The 22,780-nt window shown below is 37.9% G+C and overlaps 1 protein-coding gene across 1 annotated transcript in view; it reads right to left on the reverse strand.

Annotated features, from left to right (window-relative positions):
• Positions 1-22,780, reverse strand: part of IPCEF1 (interaction protein for cytohesin exchange factors 1) — a 182,038-nt gene that overhangs the window by 83,294 nt on the left and 75,964 nt on the right. Inside the window, exon 5 of the mRNA XM_045865784.3 lies at positions 5,126-5,179. Coding sequence (XP_045721740.1) covers positions 5,126-5,149 — 24 coding nt within the window. The 5' untranslated portion in view covers positions 5,150-5,179. The remainder of the gene's footprint in view (positions 1-5,125; positions 5,180-22,780) is intronic.

A 22,780-nucleotide genomic window follows, 5' to 3' on the forward strand; every position in this document is an offset into this window, starting at 1 on the left:
CAAGGATTGGGGCGCCTGGGTGGCTCAGTCGTTAAGCATCTGCCTTCAGCTCAGGTCATGATCCCAGGGTCCTGGGATCAAGTCCCACATCGGGCTCCCTGCTCGGCGGGAAGCCTGCTTCTCCCTCTCCCACTCCCCCTGCTTGTGTTCCTGCTCTCGCTATCTCTCTGTCAAATAAATAAATAAAATCTTTAAAAAAATAAAAAATAAATTAAAAAAAATAAAGTTTTCAAGGATTTTATCAGCTCTGTAGTTGAATGACTACAACTGTATTTAGATTCAATGACTGGCCAAGACTTTAAGATAGAATTGATGTTTTTGAACAAGTCCTGACTTCAAAATCTAGCACCTAGCCGACTATCTGACACATAGGGAGCACTCAATAAATATTTACCAAAACATTAACCATGTTTTATGTCAATTTTTACTTCATATGATGCCTTACTAGTAGCCTTGGCACAAGTGGAGATTTAACAAATATCCAGAAAGCCATCTACTGCTTGATTACTCAGAGCTGAAAAATGCCTCCACTAAATAACATCAACAGAGTTAAGCAACATAAGATTGCTCCAATACCTTTCTCGCCCAACGCAGCACATGCGTAGAGAAAATCTTCTGGTATTGATTGACACTCAATTTGAATTCACCTGAAGTGTTGACCCTTGCTATTTCCTTGTAGGTAAAATAAACTTGTGTTGACCAAATCTCTGCTTTTATCTAAAATACCACTTCCTCAAAAACTATCGCAGGTTTCTCCAGCATCCTGTTTTAACCATATCCTCCAAATACTAAGAATCTAAAACCAAAGAAATAAGAATGCATGGGGTAGAAGAGGGAGACTAGTAGGAGGGGCAGAAATTTTCCAGAGGCAGCTAACAAGACCCTACCCAGGAATCTATTCCCCAGACAGCTGCCAGGTACTGCTCTGCTGGAAGTCCTACTTGGAACAGCAAATGTGTTAAACAGCCTCCCAGTTTTGATCTGTACGTCAGGCTTGTGCACAACAGCGTTGGGAAAGCCATTTTAACATAGCATTATGTTCATGTAGCCTAAAAAACAAGCTGCTAAAATGTGAGCTCTTTTTAGTTGATCAAAAATGTGAAAAATAAATTCCTCTCTTCAACCCTGAATTATCCCCACATCCCTGAGACACACACCATAGGCATAGAGTTAGAGGAGCAGGCAGCTTCCCATGGGGGCTGCAATCATGTCCAGGTAGCCCACCGCACACAGTACACAACGACCAGGCAATACATGATGTGTAAGTAATGGATGCAGAGCTTTCTTGTGAAGGAAACACAACAAATACCAGTTTGCTGTTAGGCCAGCCATCCCTCAGATGGCAGTCCAGGCAACAGCAGATAATACAGCCACAGCGCCAGGAGTGAATGTCCCTTCACATTCAATGAGCTTGTCCTCATCGAGCACGAAAACTGAGCACAGTTACCATGATTTATATGCAGAGACTTTTGTTTCAGGTAAGTTTTCCCTTAACATTTTATTTAATATTAATTTATATTCATATACATTTATTATAATTATTATGTGTTAATACTTAATAAATTAATTTTATTTAAAATAATTCTTGAGAAATCACTGTCATAAAATTTTTATCAAAGATAAATCTGATCATTGCTTCCCCACGAAAGTAAGAATTTTCAGAAGCTTTAGGTAAAAGAATGACATATGATGGTAAAAGAGACAGTGTGTCACATTCCCTCTGAGCCTTGTCATCTTTAAGTTAAGGCTGTTTTCCTTACTTAGTTGTAACGTTATTACTAAAATCTGAGAACAGATAACTTTCTTAATTAAGCCTTTAGGATTCATATATGCTAATTGTTATTTGTTTATGTGTTTATTCATCTATTTCTTTATTTTAGTGAGAAACTAATCATAAAAAAAAACTAAGCAATACTGATTTAGCATACAATACTTTGTTATCACCACAGCGTGATATGCAGAAAGCCTTATAAATATCAAGGACTACACAAGTGGATTCTTAGAGATGTTTAGGGATTGTACTAAATCTAATCATTATGTTGAAGATTTCCCAACAGGCTATGGCCTAGATCCTAAAGATGATTATGCTAATTCTTTCTTTCAGGCCACAGTTGGGTAAATTATGGCTTTTGTTTATTCAACCACCAGTTATTGCACAATTACTTGGTGCCAGGGACTAGAGATTCAGTGGCAAGCAAGCTCTCACACAGCTTCCAGTCAAAGGCAGAAAAGAGGGAATTGAACAAGGAGGTCCACGTGGAAGTGCTATTACCCAGAATTGGGGAGTCAGGGGAAGTACCCCATGAATTGATAAAAACAAAAGCCTGAAAGATGAAGATCTGAGCATAGGAGGGTCTAATACAGAGATGCAGGTGTGAGCCCGAAGGCACAGACCCCAGAGCGTTGGGACATAACCACATTCAGAGTAGTGAAGTCACATCGGGTGGGGCCTTGTAAATTATGTTTAAAACTGTAAGGTTTATCCAAAAGCCAGTGGGAAGCCACTGAACAGATGTTAGCAGGCAAGTAGCACCATCAGATCTGCATGTAAGAAAGTTCACTCTGGCTGTCACATGGCCAGTGGGTTGGAGGGGGCAGGTGCAGAAGCAAGAAGCCCAACGGGCAGAGGGAAGGGCAAGTGTTGTGTCTGGGAAGGTGGGGAACTATTAAGAAGGTAAAACCAACAGAACTTGGTGAGTTAATACCTTTGGTGCTCTGTGAAGCTTTAGCTCTGAAAATTCTGCTGTTTCTTTCAGAGGAGAGAAAAGACTACTATCAGATAACAAACAACTCAGCTGAGCGGAAAAAAAAAATGTTCATCTACTGCACACATAATAAAATTTCAAATGCTTAGAATCTAGTTTCTTGAGCAGTTTTACTAGTACCATTTACTGTACCAACCTCAATAACTATCAGGTCAGGATCAACAAAAGTGCCTTAAAGTATTGCCCTCCCCCCTGAAGATGGCAGGCTCCTCATCATAAGCAGCAAGCAGAGTGCTCAGCACACAGAGCTCAATAAATGTTAGGTTAGTGGAAATGAATTGTATTTCGGGATGTGATTAGGTCAAATGTGTCAAGCCTACTGAAACTACCTAGCATAAAAATAGGTATCCTGTGCTACATTTTATTTAGAGAACAAATGACAGCAGAAAATTGAACTAATTTTCTGAATGGAAATATAAAGTAGGGTAACCATTGAAAAGCAGCTGGAAGAAATACAAGAGAGATGTTTAGCTATACCATCTAGACACTGATGACTATGAGATAAAAATAACAGGTAAATAGGCACACAAGGAGAACTGAGCTGATTGAGTCTAGGTGTGAAGGATGGCTCAGGAAATGAGAAAAACCCATAAATAGCCAGAGTTCCCACCAGTAAGGACAGAATCCACTTGCTCCCTGTCCAAGGGGAAGCAGGTTACATATTACAGCAGTACTTGATTGGAAATTATATGGTTGGTATGTTAGCCCTCTGGTGATCGCATCTGCAGTCTGTTCTAATAGCCATGGTTTTACTTGCCTTAAGATGTGGAGATTTGAACTTGTTTCAGATCATATTTCCATTTCCAGGACCTATGTAGTACAATGGCTGATACATGATAGAGTCAGGAGAGGTAATCAGTGAACATTAAATGAATGTTTGAATGAATGAATGAATGAATGAATTCATTAAAGTGTTTAGGTGCACTCTTATTATCTTAGTTTCCATTTCTTCTTAAACATATGTGATGAACTCTTTCCAGCTGGAACACTACATTCTTTCAGTAGGATAGGAAAACAGAGTAAAAATTAAACCCTCCATTACTTTTCTCAAGGATCCAACCATTCTAATTCTCCCTTTCCATTTCTTTGCTCCATATAACACATACACACGTCCTTATAATCATATGCATTTTTTAAAAAAATCTTATAAACGTTGGGTACTGTAAACTTTAGTGTTCCTCTTTTACAAATCTGTGATGGCCACCTCTTTTTGCCCTTGACCACAGGACCCTCATTTAACACCCCATGCATATGCCTTCATGTCTAACCCTGGCCAAGAATCTCATTGCAGCTGCATGTATGCTCTTCGTTGTTCCTCTTATCTTCATCATGATTATTCACATTTCCATGTTCAAACAACACCTACCCATTTGTGTCCAAGGGATCACATTTTCCTTTTCTGCAATTTTTAGATGGCAAATTTCCCAGGGTACATAACTGACTATAATTTGTGTTTTCATTTTTAGTTTTCTGCAGTCCTGTCTCCCAAAGTTTCTACCATTTTCATCACTAACAAGCTTTTCCTCCTCATTTAGAATTAGCATCAGAATCAAAGTGCTCTCATTGTTTTGTCTATTTCTGGGAAATGAAATTGTTAATGAAGCAGAGAATTAATCAGCTGCCCTGCTTTTTAGTAAGATGTCCCTTCCAGGAGCTATCTAGTTCAATTTCTCCATCACTATTCCTACAACCTGCCTTGACATTCATTTCCTAATTTGCATCAGGAAACCATTGGCCATGTCCCCTATTTGGCAGGAAGCCCCTACTATATTCTCTCAACACCCGACTTCTGATTCTGCTTTTGGCTCTACTCTAAAAACTCTGTCCTATTCATCCATCATGAGGTCATTAGATTTGCCAAAAGATTCACACCATACAATCCCACACTACCCCACATCCCTTCCTATTAGAAATACCATGTTATCTACATCAACTTTTTATTTTTCCCTTCATCATTAGTGTCCTTGTCTAATAGAGGTAATACACTTGCTCAATTGACTTACTTAAATAGGCAAATTTATAGCTATAAAATTATTTTTAGAAAAACCTACAACGTCAGCATAATAACTGGCAGAATGTTTCCCATAGAGGTGGCATGAGAGGTTGCACTAATACCATAGTTGACCTCAAACACAGAGATACATTACGTACCATACATGAAAATCATGGTTATGTTTTTGATCTTTAAAAGCAAATAGCTAGCATAAGAAACCCCGAAACCTAACCAAAGGATCATGTAATTCCAATGTGGCTAAGGAAATGGAGGACAATAAATAGCTAGCTGAACTTAAGATCAACTTTTTAAATTTTTTACTCATTCATCAAACTAACGATGAATATTTAAGTCGAAGGTTACTTACAAGAGCATCGCCATCAGTCGCCATGTATACTGTTCAAATTGGTAGAAACAAAAGCTAGAAAAGAAAAAAAGATTCTAAGTTAAATGTGGGATTAAAGTGTTCATAAAAGCATATAGCTCTTTGACAGGAGGAAAGGCATTTCTATTTTGATTGATGAATTTCACAATAAAAGCAATTCATTAAATAGCTTTTTAACACAGAATTCAATAAGCCAACATTTAAAACTGAGTTCCTAAAATAAGCCAGAATTTCATCTGCACATTGGTTCGTATCCTTTTAAGTCCACAGCAAGACATGCACATTATTTACATACTTAATATTGTGTGACATATAAACAAATATCTTTGAAAAACAAAACTGTTTTCCTCTCCATGATGAACAACACCGTGTAAGATGTGGAAATATTTTGATCCATTACTATTATTCTGATTGTATTAACGAAACAATTTCAAAAACGTAACTAATCCTTTGCCTCAGAAGTCCCAACTTTAGTATGAAGATGAGCCCCTTTTGACGTATTGCACTTTGTAGTGGATTACCTGATAGACAAGATGTTCTGTGGTTTCAGGAAAAGCAGGTGAAAACAAAAGCTCAACTTTTCAGAATTTGACAAGCAAAGAAACTTGTTAAACATCCACCAGCCACTGAAACTCTTCCCAACACAGAGAGACTTTCAGTCTCTTTCAGCGATACCAAAGATACAGACCCATGGTCTGTGTGACTTTATTCCTTATACCAATGGTTCCCAAATCTCAAAGAATGGATCCCCCTTTTTAATGTCAAAAATGTCATATACACATTATGTAGGTATGAGTAAAAGACTTATTTATAAAATACCAAAGAGAAAAACCACAGTAAAAAAATGACTCAAATTCAATTGCTTATTTTTATTTATTTAAAAGAATAGACTAGGGGCGCCTGGGTGGCTCAGTCGGTTATGTCGGCCTTCAGCTCAGGTCATGAATCCCAAAGTCCTGGGATCGAGTGCCACATCGGGCTCCCAGCTCAGCAGGGACTCTGCTTCTCCCTCTGCCCTTCACCCCACTCTCGCTCTCTCTCACTCACTCTCTCTCAAATAAATAAATAAAATCTTTTTAAAAAATAAATAAATAAATAAAATAATAGACTAAAGCCTAAGTAAAACTCAAATCACAAGTTGGTGAAAATACCTGCAATATATACTTAATATATAAGAATCAATTAAAAAATGGGCAGAAGACATGAATAGATGTCTTCTTTTCCAAAGAAGATATACAGATGGCATGAAAAGTTGCTGAACATCACTGATCAGGGAAATACAAATCAAAACTACAATGAGACTTCACCTCACACCTGTCAGAATGGCTAAAATCAACAACACAAGAAACAACAGGTGTTGGCGAGGATGTGGAGAAAGGGGAACCCTTGCACTGTTGGTGGGAATGCAAAGTGGTGTAGCCACTCTGGAAAACAGTTTGGAATTTCCTCATAAAGTTAAAAATAGAATTACCCTATGATCCAACAATTGCACTACTAGGTATTTACCCAAAGAATACAAAAATTCTAATTCAAAGGGACACATGCACCCCAATGTTATACAGCATTATCTACAATAGCCAAATTATGGAAACAGCCCAAGTGCCCATGAATGAATCAGGAAGATGTGGTTTACACAACAGAATATCACCCAGGCATCAAAAAGAATGACATCTTGCCATTTGCAACAACATGGATGGAACTAGAGTGTATTATGATAAGCAAAATAATAAGTCAGAGAAAGATAAATACCATCTAATTCCACTCATATGTGGAATTTAATAAACAAAACAAACAAGCAAAGGGGAAAAAAAAAACAGACAGGGAGGCATACCAAGCAACAGACTCTTAACTATAGAAACCAAACTGGTGGTCACCAGAGGGGAAGTGAGTATGGAGATGGGTGAAATAGGTGATGGGGATTAAGTAGGGCACTTGTGGTGATGAGCACCGGGTGATGTATGGAAGTGTTAAATTAACATGTTTTACAACTGAAACTAATATAACACTGCATGTTAACTACCTGGAATTAAAATAAAAACTTTTTTAAAAAATCATAATATAAAGAGTTCTTACACACTAATAAAATAATAAGCAAACTAATAGAAAAACAGGTGAAAAATTTTCAAAAAATAAAAATACATATGACTAAAGTTTAACCTCATTAACAATAAAATAAGTGCAAAATAAAACAACATGATTCCATTTTTAATCTTCAAGATTAGCACACACACAAAAATTATGTGATAGAAGTCACATTTGGTGGAGGTGTGCTGAAAAGAAGGCGCTGGGTTTTTTTTTGTTTTTTTTTTTTAAAGATTTTATTTAGGGGCGCCTGGGTGGCTCAGTCGTTAAGCGTCTGCCTTCAGCTCAGGTCATGGTCCCAGGGTCCTGGGATCGAGCCCCGCATCGGGCTCCCTGCTCAGTGGGGAGCCTGCTTCTCCCTCTCCCACTTCCCCTGCTTGTGTTCCCTCTCTCGCTGTGTCTCTCTCTGTCCTATAAATAAATAAATAAAATCTTAAAAAAAAATAAATAAATAAATAAAATAAAGATTTTATTTATTTATTTGAGACAGAGAGAATGAGAGAGACAGAGAGCACGAGAGGGAAGAGGGCAGAGGGAGAAGCAGACCCCCTGCCGAGCAGGGAGCCCGATGCGGGACTCGATCCTGGGACTCCAGGATCATGACCTGAGCCGAAGGCAGTCGCTTAACCAACTGAGCCACCCAGGCGCCCAAGAATGCGCTCTTTTTGAAATGTCAAATTATTACAGCCTAGCTGGAGGGTGATTTTTCAAGATGATGATGATGACAATCAGTGACCACCAACATTTGCTGAGTCTTTACCACCCTCTATCAACTATACTACACACTACCATACTAAACGTGCAGAGTTTTATAATATATCCTTAGTGAAAAAGTAGGTAAAAACATGTGCAGGGTGATCCCATTCATTTTTTATCATAAAAGTATAGGTTTATATACATACATCTCATGCATCAGTGCATTGGGGGGAAATGTCTGAAGATATTTACAGCAAAATGTGTACAGTAATCATCTATGAGAATCGGAATAACCAATAATGTATTGCTTATTCCCTGATGGATTTATTTCCCACAATAAGTACTTATTTATAAAATAAAATAAATATTTTTATTGACTCATTATAGCAATGTATTTTTAATTTTTTTTTAAAGATTTTATTTATTTATTTGACAGAGAGACAGCAAGAGCAGGAACACAAGCAGGGGGAGTGGGAGAGGGAGAAGCAGTCTTCCTGCCGAGCAGGGAGCCCGATGTGGGACTCGATCCTAGGACCCTGGGATCATGACCTGAGCCGAAGGCAGACGCTTAACGACTGAGCCACCCAGGCGCCCCATGTATTTTTAATTTCTATTGATTGAGCAAATACATAATAAGTAAAAGCTGGTTTGAATTCAGCAGCGCTTTTAAGTAAAGAAGCTTGTAAACTTGTAAAACTTAAGAGCAAAGCTCTGGGTTGGTCTGAACTGGATTTAAATCTCAGGTTAGCAATTTACTATGTAATCGTGGGCAAGTAACAGATATTTTGGGACCTCAGGACTCTCATCTGTGAAATGGGCATAGTAATAGTATTTCCTTCTTAAGACCAGACAAAAATGAAGTTAGAAAATATCTCTATAATACTCAGAGCAGTACCTAACATGTAATAAATATTTAATAAATTATTTTATTGTCATAAAACATATTTATTCCTTTAGCCCAAACTTATTAAAATAAAGGTCAGCTATATACACCCTTTAAATATGATATAAAGCATTGCTGTGTAACTTTTCCTGACTCAGAGGGCTAATAATCCCCTCCCCTAGAACAATAGAACAGCTACATTTGTTGTATTTATTAAGCCACTACTACATCCTCTGCCAATTGATGATTTTCATGTATCATGCCATATGATTATTAGAACCACCTATGAATAATCCCCTATTATTACTCCCATGTCTTAGATGAGACAATGTAGGAAACTTAGAGGAGGAAGTTAGTAAATCGATGTTTCCAAATCCAAGCCCAGACTCCACAGCCTTCTCTCTTAATGGCAGGGTACCACCCTCACTCCCCCAAAGTCTCCAACAGGACATTGTTCATAATTAACCCCTCAATGGTCATTTGGTATTTTATGTACCATGATGCTGTGGACAGGTCTCCCTCGTTGGACAATGAGAATATCAAAGGTAGAGGCCATGACCCAGTCTTCTTCATGCCCCAGGGCTATCCAAGTGAAACACACAGCTTTGGCAAGAGTTGTCAAAAAGATTTTTTTTTTTTTTAAAGAATAGATCACTCCATCAGAAAACTATTATTTCAGTGAAATTCTGAATCCCTTTGCTCAGCCAGCTTTCTAACAGTAAAACAAGTAGAACTGACAGAAGATGATGGAAGACAAAAAGAAAAAAATTCATCTCTAATTTTCCACTAAGCATTGGGGTTTGTTGACAATACACTGCTCTAGTCACAGATATTAAGTTTTCCTTTGATCATGTGGAATATTTCCCTGGTACATATTGTATCCCTTAACCTCCTAACAATCTCTTAGGTGTGTTCACTCTGTCTACACCCATTGCAACCACTATGGTCAAAGGCACCTTTCTCTTGGACCATTGCAGAGACATCCCAGCTGAGGTCCTGCTTTGCTTTCTTGCCCAGAGCATTGTTTTTCAATGCACATTTAACTACTCATCTCTTCCCACAGATCTTATGAGAGATCAATCCCCTTTTGTATGCTCTGATAGCACGTTGTCTTTTATTCATAGAAGTTCGCATAATTGTACTGAATTATTAATGTTACAATTATGTCTGACTCCCCACTATAGTATAACTTACCTGAGGGCAGGTACTGTGTCATACTTTGTTCACTTGTTTACTGCTGTATCCCCAGTCTTTGTACACAGGGTGATTCAGTAGACATTTGTTGAGTAAATGAATTAAAAATACAAACCAGTAAAAACACTGAACTCTAGATGAGTTTCCATAAACAAAACCTATGATTCCAAATTTTTTTGTTTAGGGGAATAGTGCTGTCAGGAATATCCCTCTAGAATTCTCCTTCCCAATCTGCAGGATATGGAAATGAGATAGTCAATATCAGACTTCTCTGAGTCAAAGAGCAAATGTGTAGAAACAATATGCAATCAGTGGTATTAATGGGGAAGAAGGGGAAGGGGGGTATGTAGGCATGGATGTGCCATTGTAGAGGCTATTATGTGAGTGTTTACTTAATAATTTTAGAGTTTCAGTACTTTATTTCTTGAAGTAGTGAGCATACATGAAATTGAAAATTTCACCAAAATGATTCAAAGATAATTTGGGGCAGAAGAATCATCAAAACAATTTAAGCTCAACTGTTGCCTCCCCTCTTCCATAAAAATCACATAGCCATAATCCAAAAGAATTAAGAAGTGAAATAGTGGTCATGGAGACTAATGTAAAAACATTTACTTATTGTTTAGATAATGAGAACCAGCTGAGCTAACCATGATACAGCATACTTGTTATCTATATATTGATAAGCTAAATATGTAGCTCCATGATTTTGATAAAAAATATTTATAAGCACACAATGAAAGCAGTTAATGAAAAATAATGACGCTGACAAAAGTATTTTGTAAGTAATAATTTTGCCTTATTCCTAACCCTGAGAATACCAGTTTAAGCAAGGTGCCCATAAGTAAAGAGTTAAAGGAAGAAGGAGTAGTTATTTGATATGTCTTGATAAAGGATTTTTTTTATAAAGGATTTTTATATAATTCCCAGGAATTAAATATGTATAAGAACCTAATGACAAGGCAACAAATAACTTTCATAAATCAAGAGGTTTCTAATTCTTTGCTTTCAACAAAATTAAAGAAAAATCTATTTTGATTGTCTGTTAATTATTAAAAGCAGTTGTGATAGATCACATGAGGTATTTGGCATATACTTGAAAGGGGTTCAAAAGTGCTTTATTTCCATCTATTTATGTGAAAAACAGTTTTAAGGGCTCACATACATAGAAACCAACAAAAGGATTAAAACTCGTTCTGAACTCTCTCTCATTCTAGCAATATTATTCACCTAGAAGTAGTTCCATAATTAGGGGGAAAAACCTCATCTATCTCATTAAATGATGCATTCTTAATAAAAGTATGTACCTCTGTATTAATCATTATTTGTCAAAATAGCATATTCATGTTGTTTGCTAAATTGTGTACTAATAATAATTATAATGATAACCCACTCCAAATGAAATCTTATATGGCTTAAAGAATTATGTCACACAAAAAAATTAAATCAATTTCAGTTTAAGTATGTATTTTTTGCTGAAATGTATAAAATCATCAATGAAAGTTTTTGAAGCAAAAAATATACATATTAAATAATTGGATAAAAACCCATGGAGTAGTAGAATGAAAATATGAGTTCCACAGGGGAAGAAAACAGAGCAATGTAAAATTAAAACTCCAAAGATGACTTTTTAAAAAATGTATATATGACGTACCAAATCTCTGTGTTATTTCTATCACATAGGTTATATTTAAAAAGAAATAGAACTTTTACTGTCAAGATTTATCATATGTCAGAAATGACATCTTTCACAACTATTTAAACAAACATAAATAAAAATTCTAGGTGACAATGTAAGGTGTCAGGGAGTACATAGGGTTTCCAAATTACTTTCGGGTAGACAACCAAAATAACATGTTTCAAAACTACTACCCACGCAGGGATTAGGGTCAAACATTTCATTCTACCACTATGTAAATGTGGAAACTTATTAAAATAGCTTAATTTGCCTGCATAGTAGACACCACATACGTTAAACAGAAGTAATAACCAGCTCAGGGATTTTGTGAGAATTAAATGAAATATATGAGAAACCTGCAAAACCCGATGCATGTTCACCAAGCGGTAGCAATCATCTTGAATGGGAGAAATTACCTGGAAATGGCTTTGTTATAGAAAACTATTCTTCCTGATGGAATTAGCACACAACTATAGGATGTGAGCAAGTGTGGTAACAGGTTTCATCAAATAAAATAGCTTTTATGCTTCAAGGTTGATTAAGCTCCCTAACCTACTCTCCTAGAGAAATTTCTGGTGCCTTGTTTCAGAGTTTAAGGGTTTAAGGGAATAATTTTCTCAGTCACATTTGAGACGGTTATCTTCTTTTAAAAATAACTCCTTAACACGCCACCGCATGAGACTCAGCCAAAACAATGAGGCCACAAATACTTTTTTTAAGTTTGTGAAATGAAATCAAATATATTCCTGATAAGCTCTGTAACTGAAAGTGGAAAACCCATTTCATTACCAAATGGATAATAAAGCTAATTTCAAACAAGATAAATCCCTTAATATACACTGGTTGTTAGGGACTGAATGTTTGTGTTCTCCACCCCATCCCAAAATTCATAGGTTGAAATTTAATCCCCCTGTGATGTGTTTGGTGGTGGGGCCTGTGGGAGCCGATTAGGCCATGACAGTGGAGTCCTCATAAATGGGAGTAAGGCCCTTTAAAAGACCAGAGAGCTAACTAGCTCCCTCTCTTTCTACCATGTGAAGAGACAAGAAGAGTGGGCAGTCTGCAACCCAGAAGAGATCTCTTACCAGAACCCGGCCATGACAGCCCCATGATCTTGAACTCCCAGCCTCCAGAACTATGAAAAATAAATTTGTGTTGTTGACAAGGCACCCAGTTATGGTATTTTGGTATAGAAGCCCAAGCTGACTAGGATGCCGGTGAAGAATCATTCTATTTTGTTTTAGGTCAAATAAAATGCAAGTTTATTCTAGCAACATATTTCAAAAACTGTTTAGCAAACTAGTTAATTTAGAAATATGGACTCTGGTCTTATATCATTTTAAAACCAGAAAATAAACCAAGAATATCAACATGCAACCAATGCTCTATTGATAAAGAAGGCAATTGCTAGTATAATTTTTTTTTTAAAGAAAAAAGAAAGATATTCACTAAAGGCAGTTATTGGTTCAACTGATCCAAAAGTAACTGCCTTGATTATTCCCCTCTAGACCTTATAATCTTTGGGATGATGTAGCAAAGTAAGCACCATGCCTAGTTTTAAAGGTTTTTGAAAAGAAGACAATTTAGATGAGCATCGGGTGTTATATGAAAGGGCTGATTCACTATATTGTACAGCAGAAACTAATATTACACTGTATGTTAACTACCTGGAATTTAAATAAAACTTTTTTTAAAAAAAGACAAATTTTTTGTGTAATTTAAAGATAGTTTTTCAGGTGGAACAAACTATGACCTAGGTTAATTCTTTTTTTTTTTTACAGAGTAAGACAACTCTGAACTAAAATTTTAAAAACCCACATATTAATTCATAACCTGGTTATCCTTTAAAATTACAACACTGGCATTTGACAAGAAATGCTCAGAGCAGCAAACAAATTTATAGAAAGTTCATAAACAGAGGCAAACAATGTGCATTATTCTTAATTCAGGAACAAGAGCTAAAGAGGAAATAGAAAATGCTGGTCACTCTAGAGGCAGAAGTCTCAGACACCAAAAAGCACATAATATGTGTGGTAACAAACTTAATTAGCAATTGAGAACCATAAGCAAGCATCTTCTGTTACATGGTAGTCCATCAAAGCAATGCCATGGGAAGCAAGAGAGAAAAATCCATCTTTGCTCATATATAAAAGCAAAGGACATGAAATAATCCATTAGTTTTGCCAATTAGCAGGAGATCTCTTGTTAAGGCAGAGGAGGAGAGAAAGAAGCAAAACACAAGATAACCTCCCTGTGAGCACATACACAGTGATGTATGTGGGGGATGGTCTGGAGTTGTTACTTGGTCCAGGAAATTCATGAAAGGAAAAATGGCTTAACCAAATTATCTCATTTTTTCTTTTATTTTTTATTTAAGATTTTTTTTTTTTCTGGTTGGGGAGGGGCAGAAGGAATGGGAGAGAGAAACTCAAGCAGACTCCATGCTCAGTGCAGAATCCAACCTGGGGCTCCACGTGGGACTCGATCTCACGACCCTGAGATCACGACACTGAGATCACAACCTGAGTTGAGACCAAGAGTCACACGCTTAACCTAGTGCAGCACTCAGGTGCCCCCATTTTTCTTTTAAATTTAAGCTCTATTGTCATCCTGATTCTAATCTATTTCCTGCAAGCTTTTAAACATCTTATTCTTTCTCTTTCATTTATTTTCTCTTTTTTATTGTTAACTTTTCCACTCATTCTGCTATATTTCTCTTCTCGCTCCACTTTGAGGATGAACTGACAGATGGTTTTCAGAGCACAGCTTTTTTTAAACAGAAACTATGATGATTAAAATTACTTTATTTTCAACACCACTAAAATACTGTGATATATCATCTGAAGAGACTGGCAGACCTCTCTCTCACTTGTCCTTCTTGCATCCCCACAGAAGCTGTCAGTCCCGACAATCAAGACTTAGACAGAAACATCTACAAATCTAAGCAAGGAAAGCTTCTCTTTCAGCCAATCGTGTCGATCTCTGCTCCCAAGGGACCATTTTACCATGGTAACAAGCAAGTGGCAAACTGTAAGACATCCTGAACAATCTGCCTCTTTTACCTCCTGGAAGAACCTGCACCAAATACAAGTGGCTGTTGACCATGCCCCTTAGGGAGGCATGAAACTCCTTTGTGTCCCTGGCCTGCGGAGGTCTCTGGCCCTTCTGTGAGCTTCCAGAACCCAAAACATCAGAGATTATGGTCTGCACCCCAGTATGCCCCTAGGGCTCAGGCAAATGGGTAGGACCCTGCTGATCTCCCAGTGGGACCATGACAGGTCACCTGTGAGGCACTTTCCCTTCCCCAGCTCATAGAGTCAACTGGATGCCAGAAGAGACACATCTCTGTGGGGCTAATTGTGTTCCCATGATCGTCTTAAATTCCATAATGCCAGCCCTGTAAGTGATTGCGCCCACAGGCCTTCCAGAATTAGGCTAGCACGTTGACTTTGGGCTCTTCAAATTATTTCTATAGGCAGGGGCCCTGCAAAACATATTTGCACACACCCCTAAACACACACACACATACACACTAGCAGCAGCCTTGTACAACAATGCAGATAAAACCTGCAGGATAATTGCCTCCTCTCCTAGGCCGGTGACAGATCTCAGGAACTTCTAGGAGCCAATCATTCTAAGATTCAATCTAGATGTGCATCTAGGTCCAACTAGGAGATTTGTGATTGAAACCCAAGGAAGCTCTTCAAAGATTTGTACTGGCACCAAGATGCTACATCAAGTAGGGAAAGGACCGCGAGGCCTATGATGAGGCCACAGGAAACATTGGGAGCCCCTAGACAAAGTATCAATTATTAGGTCCACTACAGTCTGACCTAGGAGCACACCCTAGTTCTCTACAATGGCAGCCCCTAAGTAACGACACCTGATGCCTTCACTCCAGTTTGCGGGGGTAAGAGCAGATGCAGTGCTCTAAGATAGATCAGACGAGAATGGCAAGGGATGGCCTCTACTTTTCTGCAATTTGCACCCCCAAATTTCTCTACTCTGCTATTCTTTATTCTACAAGAATAATATTCATATTTTCTCTCTATGAAAGATAGTACTGTTTCTGCTTGTAAAATCCAGACCATATGGGCACTGCTCTGAGGCAGCCAATCACTCTAATTCAGCTTTCCCAAATGACCTTCCACTGAACACTTCCCATCAAAGTTGATAAAGTATACCCTACATAGCGCAGTAGTCTCTACTACAGGACCATTGCTGGCTGGAAGAAAGCCAGAAAAAGAAAAACTATCACATAAGCTGCCTGCTGTTTGCACCTGTTGCTGTGGAGTTGAGCCAAAATTCCTTTTCTGTCTGGCTAGCTCTTTCACTGGGAAATACCACTTTTAATAGGCCTTATGATTTTGCAAAGGTAGTGTCCCAAGCCTTGTCAGAGAGGAGAGGTGGAGATCATTGAGAGCTAAACTGCTGTGCATAATAATGAGAAGGCTTCCTTTATTAAGAATAGGGTGAGGGCGCCTGGGTGGCTCAGTTGGTTAAGTGACTGCCTTCGGCTCAGGTCATGATCCTGGAGTCCCAGGATCGAGTCCCGCATCGGGCTCCCTGCTTGCCAGGGAGTCTGCTTCTCCCTCTGACCCTCCCCCCTCTCCTGCTCTCTCGCTCTCATTCTCTCTCTCAAATAAATAAATAAATAAATAATCTTTAAAAAAAAAAAAAAAAGAATAGGGTGACTGGAATGATATTACCAGGATGGTGACATAAGTTGTTTCTTACTTTGCTCTCCCTCACAAGAGGAACAAGTAATACCTTTTCAAGAACAAGACACCACTGAGAGAATCCTGGAGCATAACGGTGAGGCCAAAGCAGCCCCCTGCACCTCAAAGACCAAGACAATGCCTTAGAAGGATAAGAGAAGAGGCACGTGTTGATTATGTTGCCCTTCCCCCAGGACAGGGCTGCACCACGTGCAGGGGTCCCTCTGAGCCTCTAGTGCCTTCAGTGGCAAAAGAGAATCCAAGGGGATGACCAGACTCCCCCAGCATTGTGAGTCACTTTGCAGGAGCCTCTACTCTAAAAGAGCACCATAGGGATTGCAGAGGAATCTGTAGGGCCCAGCCACCAAAAATCTGACTGTGATGGAGAAGTGGGGAGGGACTTTCAACAACCAGCACACAGATCTTGGCAGACCAAGTCCACACCTGCAGTGCCCAAGTAGTAATCCCAACCAGTGGCTTTGTTCACCTATAGAACCAAGTTGGGACTGCACTCTGACAGGGAACTCTGAGGGGTGCAGGTCTGTCTGTTTGGGATCCTAAAACAAGTTTCGGCAGCCCCAGAGCTGTTTTGCCCACACCCAGGCAAGATACTGAGTCAGAGCCCCACCTGCTGTGGAGAGTGCCTTCCAGGCCCATGTGACAAAAGGGCTGATGACAAGTGCTGGAAGCTGTGCAGCCCAGTGGCACTGGAGCCAAGGGGCAGGTGGAGAGAGCCAATCTCCAGAGCACCATGCCAGTACAAAATGTGGAGGCGTCCTGTGCTATATGCAAGCAGAGGGATTCATTCACAGTCAAGGCTGACGGTAGCTTCTGGTCCCTCCCAACCAGACAGCCTATTTGGGAAGTTGAGGATAGCCTGGAATGTCTCCTCCCCTCCCACCCAGGCAAGGGGGCTGAGACCAGCTGTGGAAAGAGTCTCCTGGCCCCATTAAACCAGAAGAGCTGGTAAAAACAACTGGAAGCTGTGCAGCCCAGGGGTGCTTGAGTCAAGAGTAGGGCAGACAGAGCCAACAGTTTGCAGAGCAAAGTTTGGCCAGGGAACTTAGGGTGCAGGTTGGCTTGAGTTAAGACAACAAACAAAGAGGCTTTAGAGCTGCTTCCAGTACACTTGGGCAGGGAATCTACTCATCACTGAAGACAGCCTTCAGCCTGTGTGACAAGAGCACACACAAAGCTGCATAGTACATTTAACAGCCCTCCATACAGTGGCACTGGAACAGAGAGCACAGCCGGTGGCTTCCCTCATCTGCAGAGCAAAACTGGTGGATTCATCTGACCAGGGAATTCAGTGCACCCTCAGGCCTGATTCAGCTCCCCAAACAACAAGCCGTATAGGCCTGGGCCCTGGCCTACTGTCCTCCCTGGGTTGGAAAGCTAATTTATAGCCTCAGCTACTATTAAATATAGTACCCAGTCCCAACCATCTAGTAAGCCTGACCAAAGAATTCAAGCAACTGTGGGACATAGCCTATAGCCTCACTTGGGTAAGGAACCAAGCCTATACTCCTATGCAACTGTTCTCAACCAGTGGCACACCCCCCATCTCCATCATCAGAGTTCAAACAGTTGCCTTACCCAAAAATAGACAATAGCAGGTCTCATCTGCCCAAAGACATTACCAGCAGACACACCTAGAGACCCAAACTGAGCTAACTGGTAAAAAACTGCCTCTGCCAAAGCAAACCTATAAAGTCTGGAAAAGGAGCCCCATTACTCAAATGTACAGATACTGACATAAGGAAATAAGAAGCACCAAAAAAAAAAAAAAAAAAAAAAAAACAACCCAGGTAAATATGACACCACCAAAAGAAACTGACAAAACTCTAATAACTGGCCCTAAAGAAATGGATATCACTAAATTCTACACCTGAAACTAATATTACACTGTATGTTAACTAACTAGAATTTAAATAAAAACTTGAAGAAAAAAAAGTAATGGATTTCTATGAACTGTGAGACGAATTCAGAATAATCCTCTTTGGAAAGTTTAGGGAACTATAAGAAAACACAGACAAGTAAACTAAATTAAGAAAACAATGCATGAACAAAATGAGAAGTTTGAAGGAAATAGCAACCATAAAAAAAGAAAGAAATTCTCAATAACTGAACTGAAGAATTTGATAGAGTTTCAAAAGTAGACACAACAATGCAGAAGAAAGAATCAGTGACCTGCATGATAGGACATTATAAATTATCCAGTCAGAAGAGCAAAAATAAAAAAGAATGAAAAGGAATGAAGAAAATCTATGGGAATCATAGAACACAATAAAAAAAAAAAATTTGCATTATAGAATTCCAGAAGGAGAAGAGAAAGAGAAAGGGACAGAAAGTATATTTAAAGAAATAATGGTGAAAAAACCTTTCTGAACCTGGTGAAAAAAAACAGACATCCAGATGCATGAGTCCCAAAGGATCCCAAATAGGTTGGACCCAAATAGCACTACACCGAGACACATTATAATTAAATTGTCAGAAGTCAAAGACAAAGAATTTTAAGAGCAGCAAGAGAAAAGAGAGAAGTTATATACAAGGGAACCCCCATGGAATGGGATGACATGTTCAAAATATTGAAAGAAACTATCAATCAAGAATTCTATACCTTGTGAACTTGTCCTTCAGAATGAAGAGGGATAAAGACTTCTAAACAAACAAAAAGTGAGGGAGTTCATTACAACCAACCTCGCTTACAAGAAATGCTAAAGGGACTTCTTTGAGTGGAGGTAAAAAAACGCTAATTAACAGCATAAAAATACAAAAAGGTAGTATAAATTTCACTGGCAATTGTACATTTATAGTCATAGTTAGATTTTGCAATATGATAATAATGGTGCATAACTCACAACTCTAGTTTAAAATTTTAAAAAAATGAATGTAGCAAAATAACCATAAACACAATAATCTGTTATTAGTTACACAAGATAAAAACATGTAAATTATAACAGCAATAACCTAAATGTGAGGGGGATAAGAAATAAAAATGTAAAGTATACAAATTCTATTGAAGTTAATTCATTTTCAAATTAAAATAGGGTGTTATAAGTTTAAGATATTTTATGTAAGCCTCATGCTAACTACAAGGGGAAATCTTGTAATAATCATGCAAAAGGACATGATAAAGATGTCAAAGCATATGGATACAAGACATCAAAGCACACACAAAAAGGACAGCAGGATAAGAAACTAGGAACAATGGCTCTAGATAATAACCAGAAAACAATTAACAAAATGGCAATAGTAAGTCTTTACCCATCAATAATTATTTTACATGCAAAAGGATTAAAATCTTCCACCAAAAGACACAGAATGGCTGAATGAATAAAATAACAAGATCCAACAATATGCTGCATACAATATACTCACTTTAGCCTTAAAGACACACCTAGACTGAGAGTAAAGATGGAAAAAGACATTTCAAGTAAATAGTAACCAAAACACAAAAAAAGCAAGGATAGCTATACTTATATCAGACAAAATAGACTTTAAACTAAAAATAGGTAAAAGAGGCAAAGAAGGTCATTATATAATGATTAAGGGGTTAACATATGAACACACCATAACAATTGTAAATACTTACATGCCCAACATCAGAGCACCTAACATATAAAGCAAAAACTAGCAGAACTAAAAGGAGAAATAAACACTAATGCAATAATAGTTGGGGACTTTAATAACCCACTCTCAACAGTGTATAGGTCATCCAGACAGAGAATCAATAAGGAAACAGCAGACTGGAACACCACTAATGGATCTAACAGATATATAGAGAACAGTCTATTCAACAACAGCAGAATACACAGTCTTCTCAAGCACACATAGAACATTTTCTAGGATAGACCATATGTTAGGCCACAAAACAAGTCTTAACATACTCAAGAAGACTGAAATGATACTATGTATCTTCTCTAACCACAACCTCATGAAACTAGAAATCAGTAACAAGAGGAAAACTGGAAAATTCACAAACACATGAAAATTAAACAGCACTGTCCTGAACAACCAACGGCCCAAAGAAGAAATTAAAGGAGAAATTAAGTTTTCAGAAGTGGAAATACAACATGCGAGAACTTATGGGATGCAGCAAAATCAGTTCTAAGACAGAAGTTCATAGCAATAAACACCAATGATACAAAGGAAGAAAGATCCCAAATAAATAATCTAACTCTATATCTTAAAGAACTAGAAAAAGAAGGACAAACTGAGCAGAAATAATAACAATTAGAGCAGAAATAAATGAAATAGAGAAGAGAAAAACAATGGAAAATATTAACCAGACTTAGAGTTGATTCTTTGAAAAGATAAAATTGACAAACCCTTAGCTAGACTAAGCAAGGAAAAAAGAGAAGACTCAAATCAATAAAATTATAAATAAAAAAGGAGACCTTACAACTGACACCACAGAAATTCTAAGGATAATAAGAGGCTATTATGAAGAGGCTATAGGCAACCTAGAAGAAATGGAAAAAAATTTTAAACATACTACTTACCAAGACTGAATCAGGAAGAAATAGAAAATCTGAATAGAACAGTTAACAGTAAGGATATTGAATCAGTAATAAAAAATGTCCCAACAAAGAAAAGCCCAGGACCAGATGGCTTCACTTGTGACTTTCACCAAACATTTAAAGAATTAACACCAATCCTTCTCAAACTCTTCCAAAAAACCAGAGGAGGGAAGACTCTCAAAATGATTTCATAAGGCCAGCATTATCCTGATACCAAACCAGAAAAGGAAACTACTAGATAGGAAAACTACAAGCCAATATCCCGAATGAATTTAGATGCAAAAATTCCAAATAAAATACTGCAAACCAAATTTAGCAGCACATTAAAAGGATCATTCACCATGATCAGGTAGGATTTATCCCTAGGATGCAAGGATAGTTCAAATCAATAGTGTACAAATCAATGTAATACATCACATTAATAAAAGGATCATACGATCATCTCAATTTACATAGAAAAAGCAAACAAAATTCAGCTTCCATTCAAAATAAAAATGCGACAAATTACGTATAGAAGGAACATAACTCAACATAATAAAAGCCATATATGGCAAGCCCACAGCTAATATCATACTCAATGGTGAAAAGATGAAAGCTTTTTCTCTAAGATCAAGAATGAGACAAAGGTGCCCACTCTCACCACTTTTATTCAACATAGTATTGGAAGTCCTAGCTAGAGCAATCAGTCAAGAAGAAGAAATAAAATGTAGCAGAATTGGAAAAGTAGTAAAACTCTGTGGACAACATACTTTTGTATAAAGAAAATCCTGAAGACTCAACCAAAAACTGTTAGATCTAATCAATGAATTTAGTAAAGTTTCAGTATACAAAACTGATATAAAACTGATGCAAAAAAAAAAAATCTGTAGTGTTTCTATATACTACAACAAAATTTCTAGAGAGGAAATGAAGAAATCAATCCCATTTACAATAAAATACTTAGGAATAAATTTAAGGAGGTGAAAAGTCTCTAAACTGAAAATGACAAGACATTGAAAAAAGAAATTGAAGATACAAATAAATGGAAAAGTATTCTGTGTTCACAGACTGGAAGAATTAATATTGTTAAAATGTCAGTACTACCAAAGCCATCTACAGATTCAATGCAATCCCTATCAAAATTCCAATGGCATTTTTCACAGTAGAAAAAACACCCTAAAATTTATATGGAAACACAAAAGACCCCAAATAGCCCAAGAGATCTTGAGAAGGAACAAAGCAGGAGGTATCACACTTCCTTCAAGCTGTACTCTAAAGCTATACTCATCGAAACAGGATAGTAATGGCATAAAAATAGACAAATAGACCACTAGAATAGAATTTAGAGCCCAGAAATAAACTCACGCATATATGGTTAACTAATATTTGACAAGAGAGCCAAGGATACTGAGTGGAGAAAAGACAGTCTCTTCAATAAATGTTGCTAGATAACTGGATATTCAAATGTAAAAGAATGAAACTGAACCCATACATTAGAAGGTGGAGGAGGGACAGTAAAGTATCTTCAAATTTGAGAAGGCACTTTGAGACCAAAAAACAAAGTGAACCACTCCATATTGTTGGCACAGTTTTATTCAGGGTAACTTACTGACTGGCAGATAGATGACCTGGGCACTACGCAGCTATTCTCCACAAAGTGCAGACCTTAATCTACAGCTTTTATAGAGTGAGGGGCATTATGGTGAGGTCAAAGGGTAGTTATCTAAAGTGGTGCCATCTGTGTGGCAGAGCGAAGCTCAAGACAAGCCTTCCTGCATTCCAGTGAGGCCATATATTAACCTCCAAGGGGCCTGGAACACATAGCCCTAAGGGGGTCTTTGTGCAGACATGAACAAGGAGGGCCAAAGATGGAGTCAGCATTGT

The sequence above is a fragment of the Mirounga angustirostris genome, unplaced genomic scaffold (genome assembly GCF_029215605.1).
Source record: "Mirounga angustirostris isolate CCGP_5_RB_7025 unplaced genomic scaffold, mMirAng1.0.hap1 SCAF_8, whole genome shotgun sequence".
Taxonomy (NCBI): Eukaryota; Metazoa; Chordata; class Mammalia; order Carnivora; family Phocidae; genus Mirounga; species Mirounga angustirostris.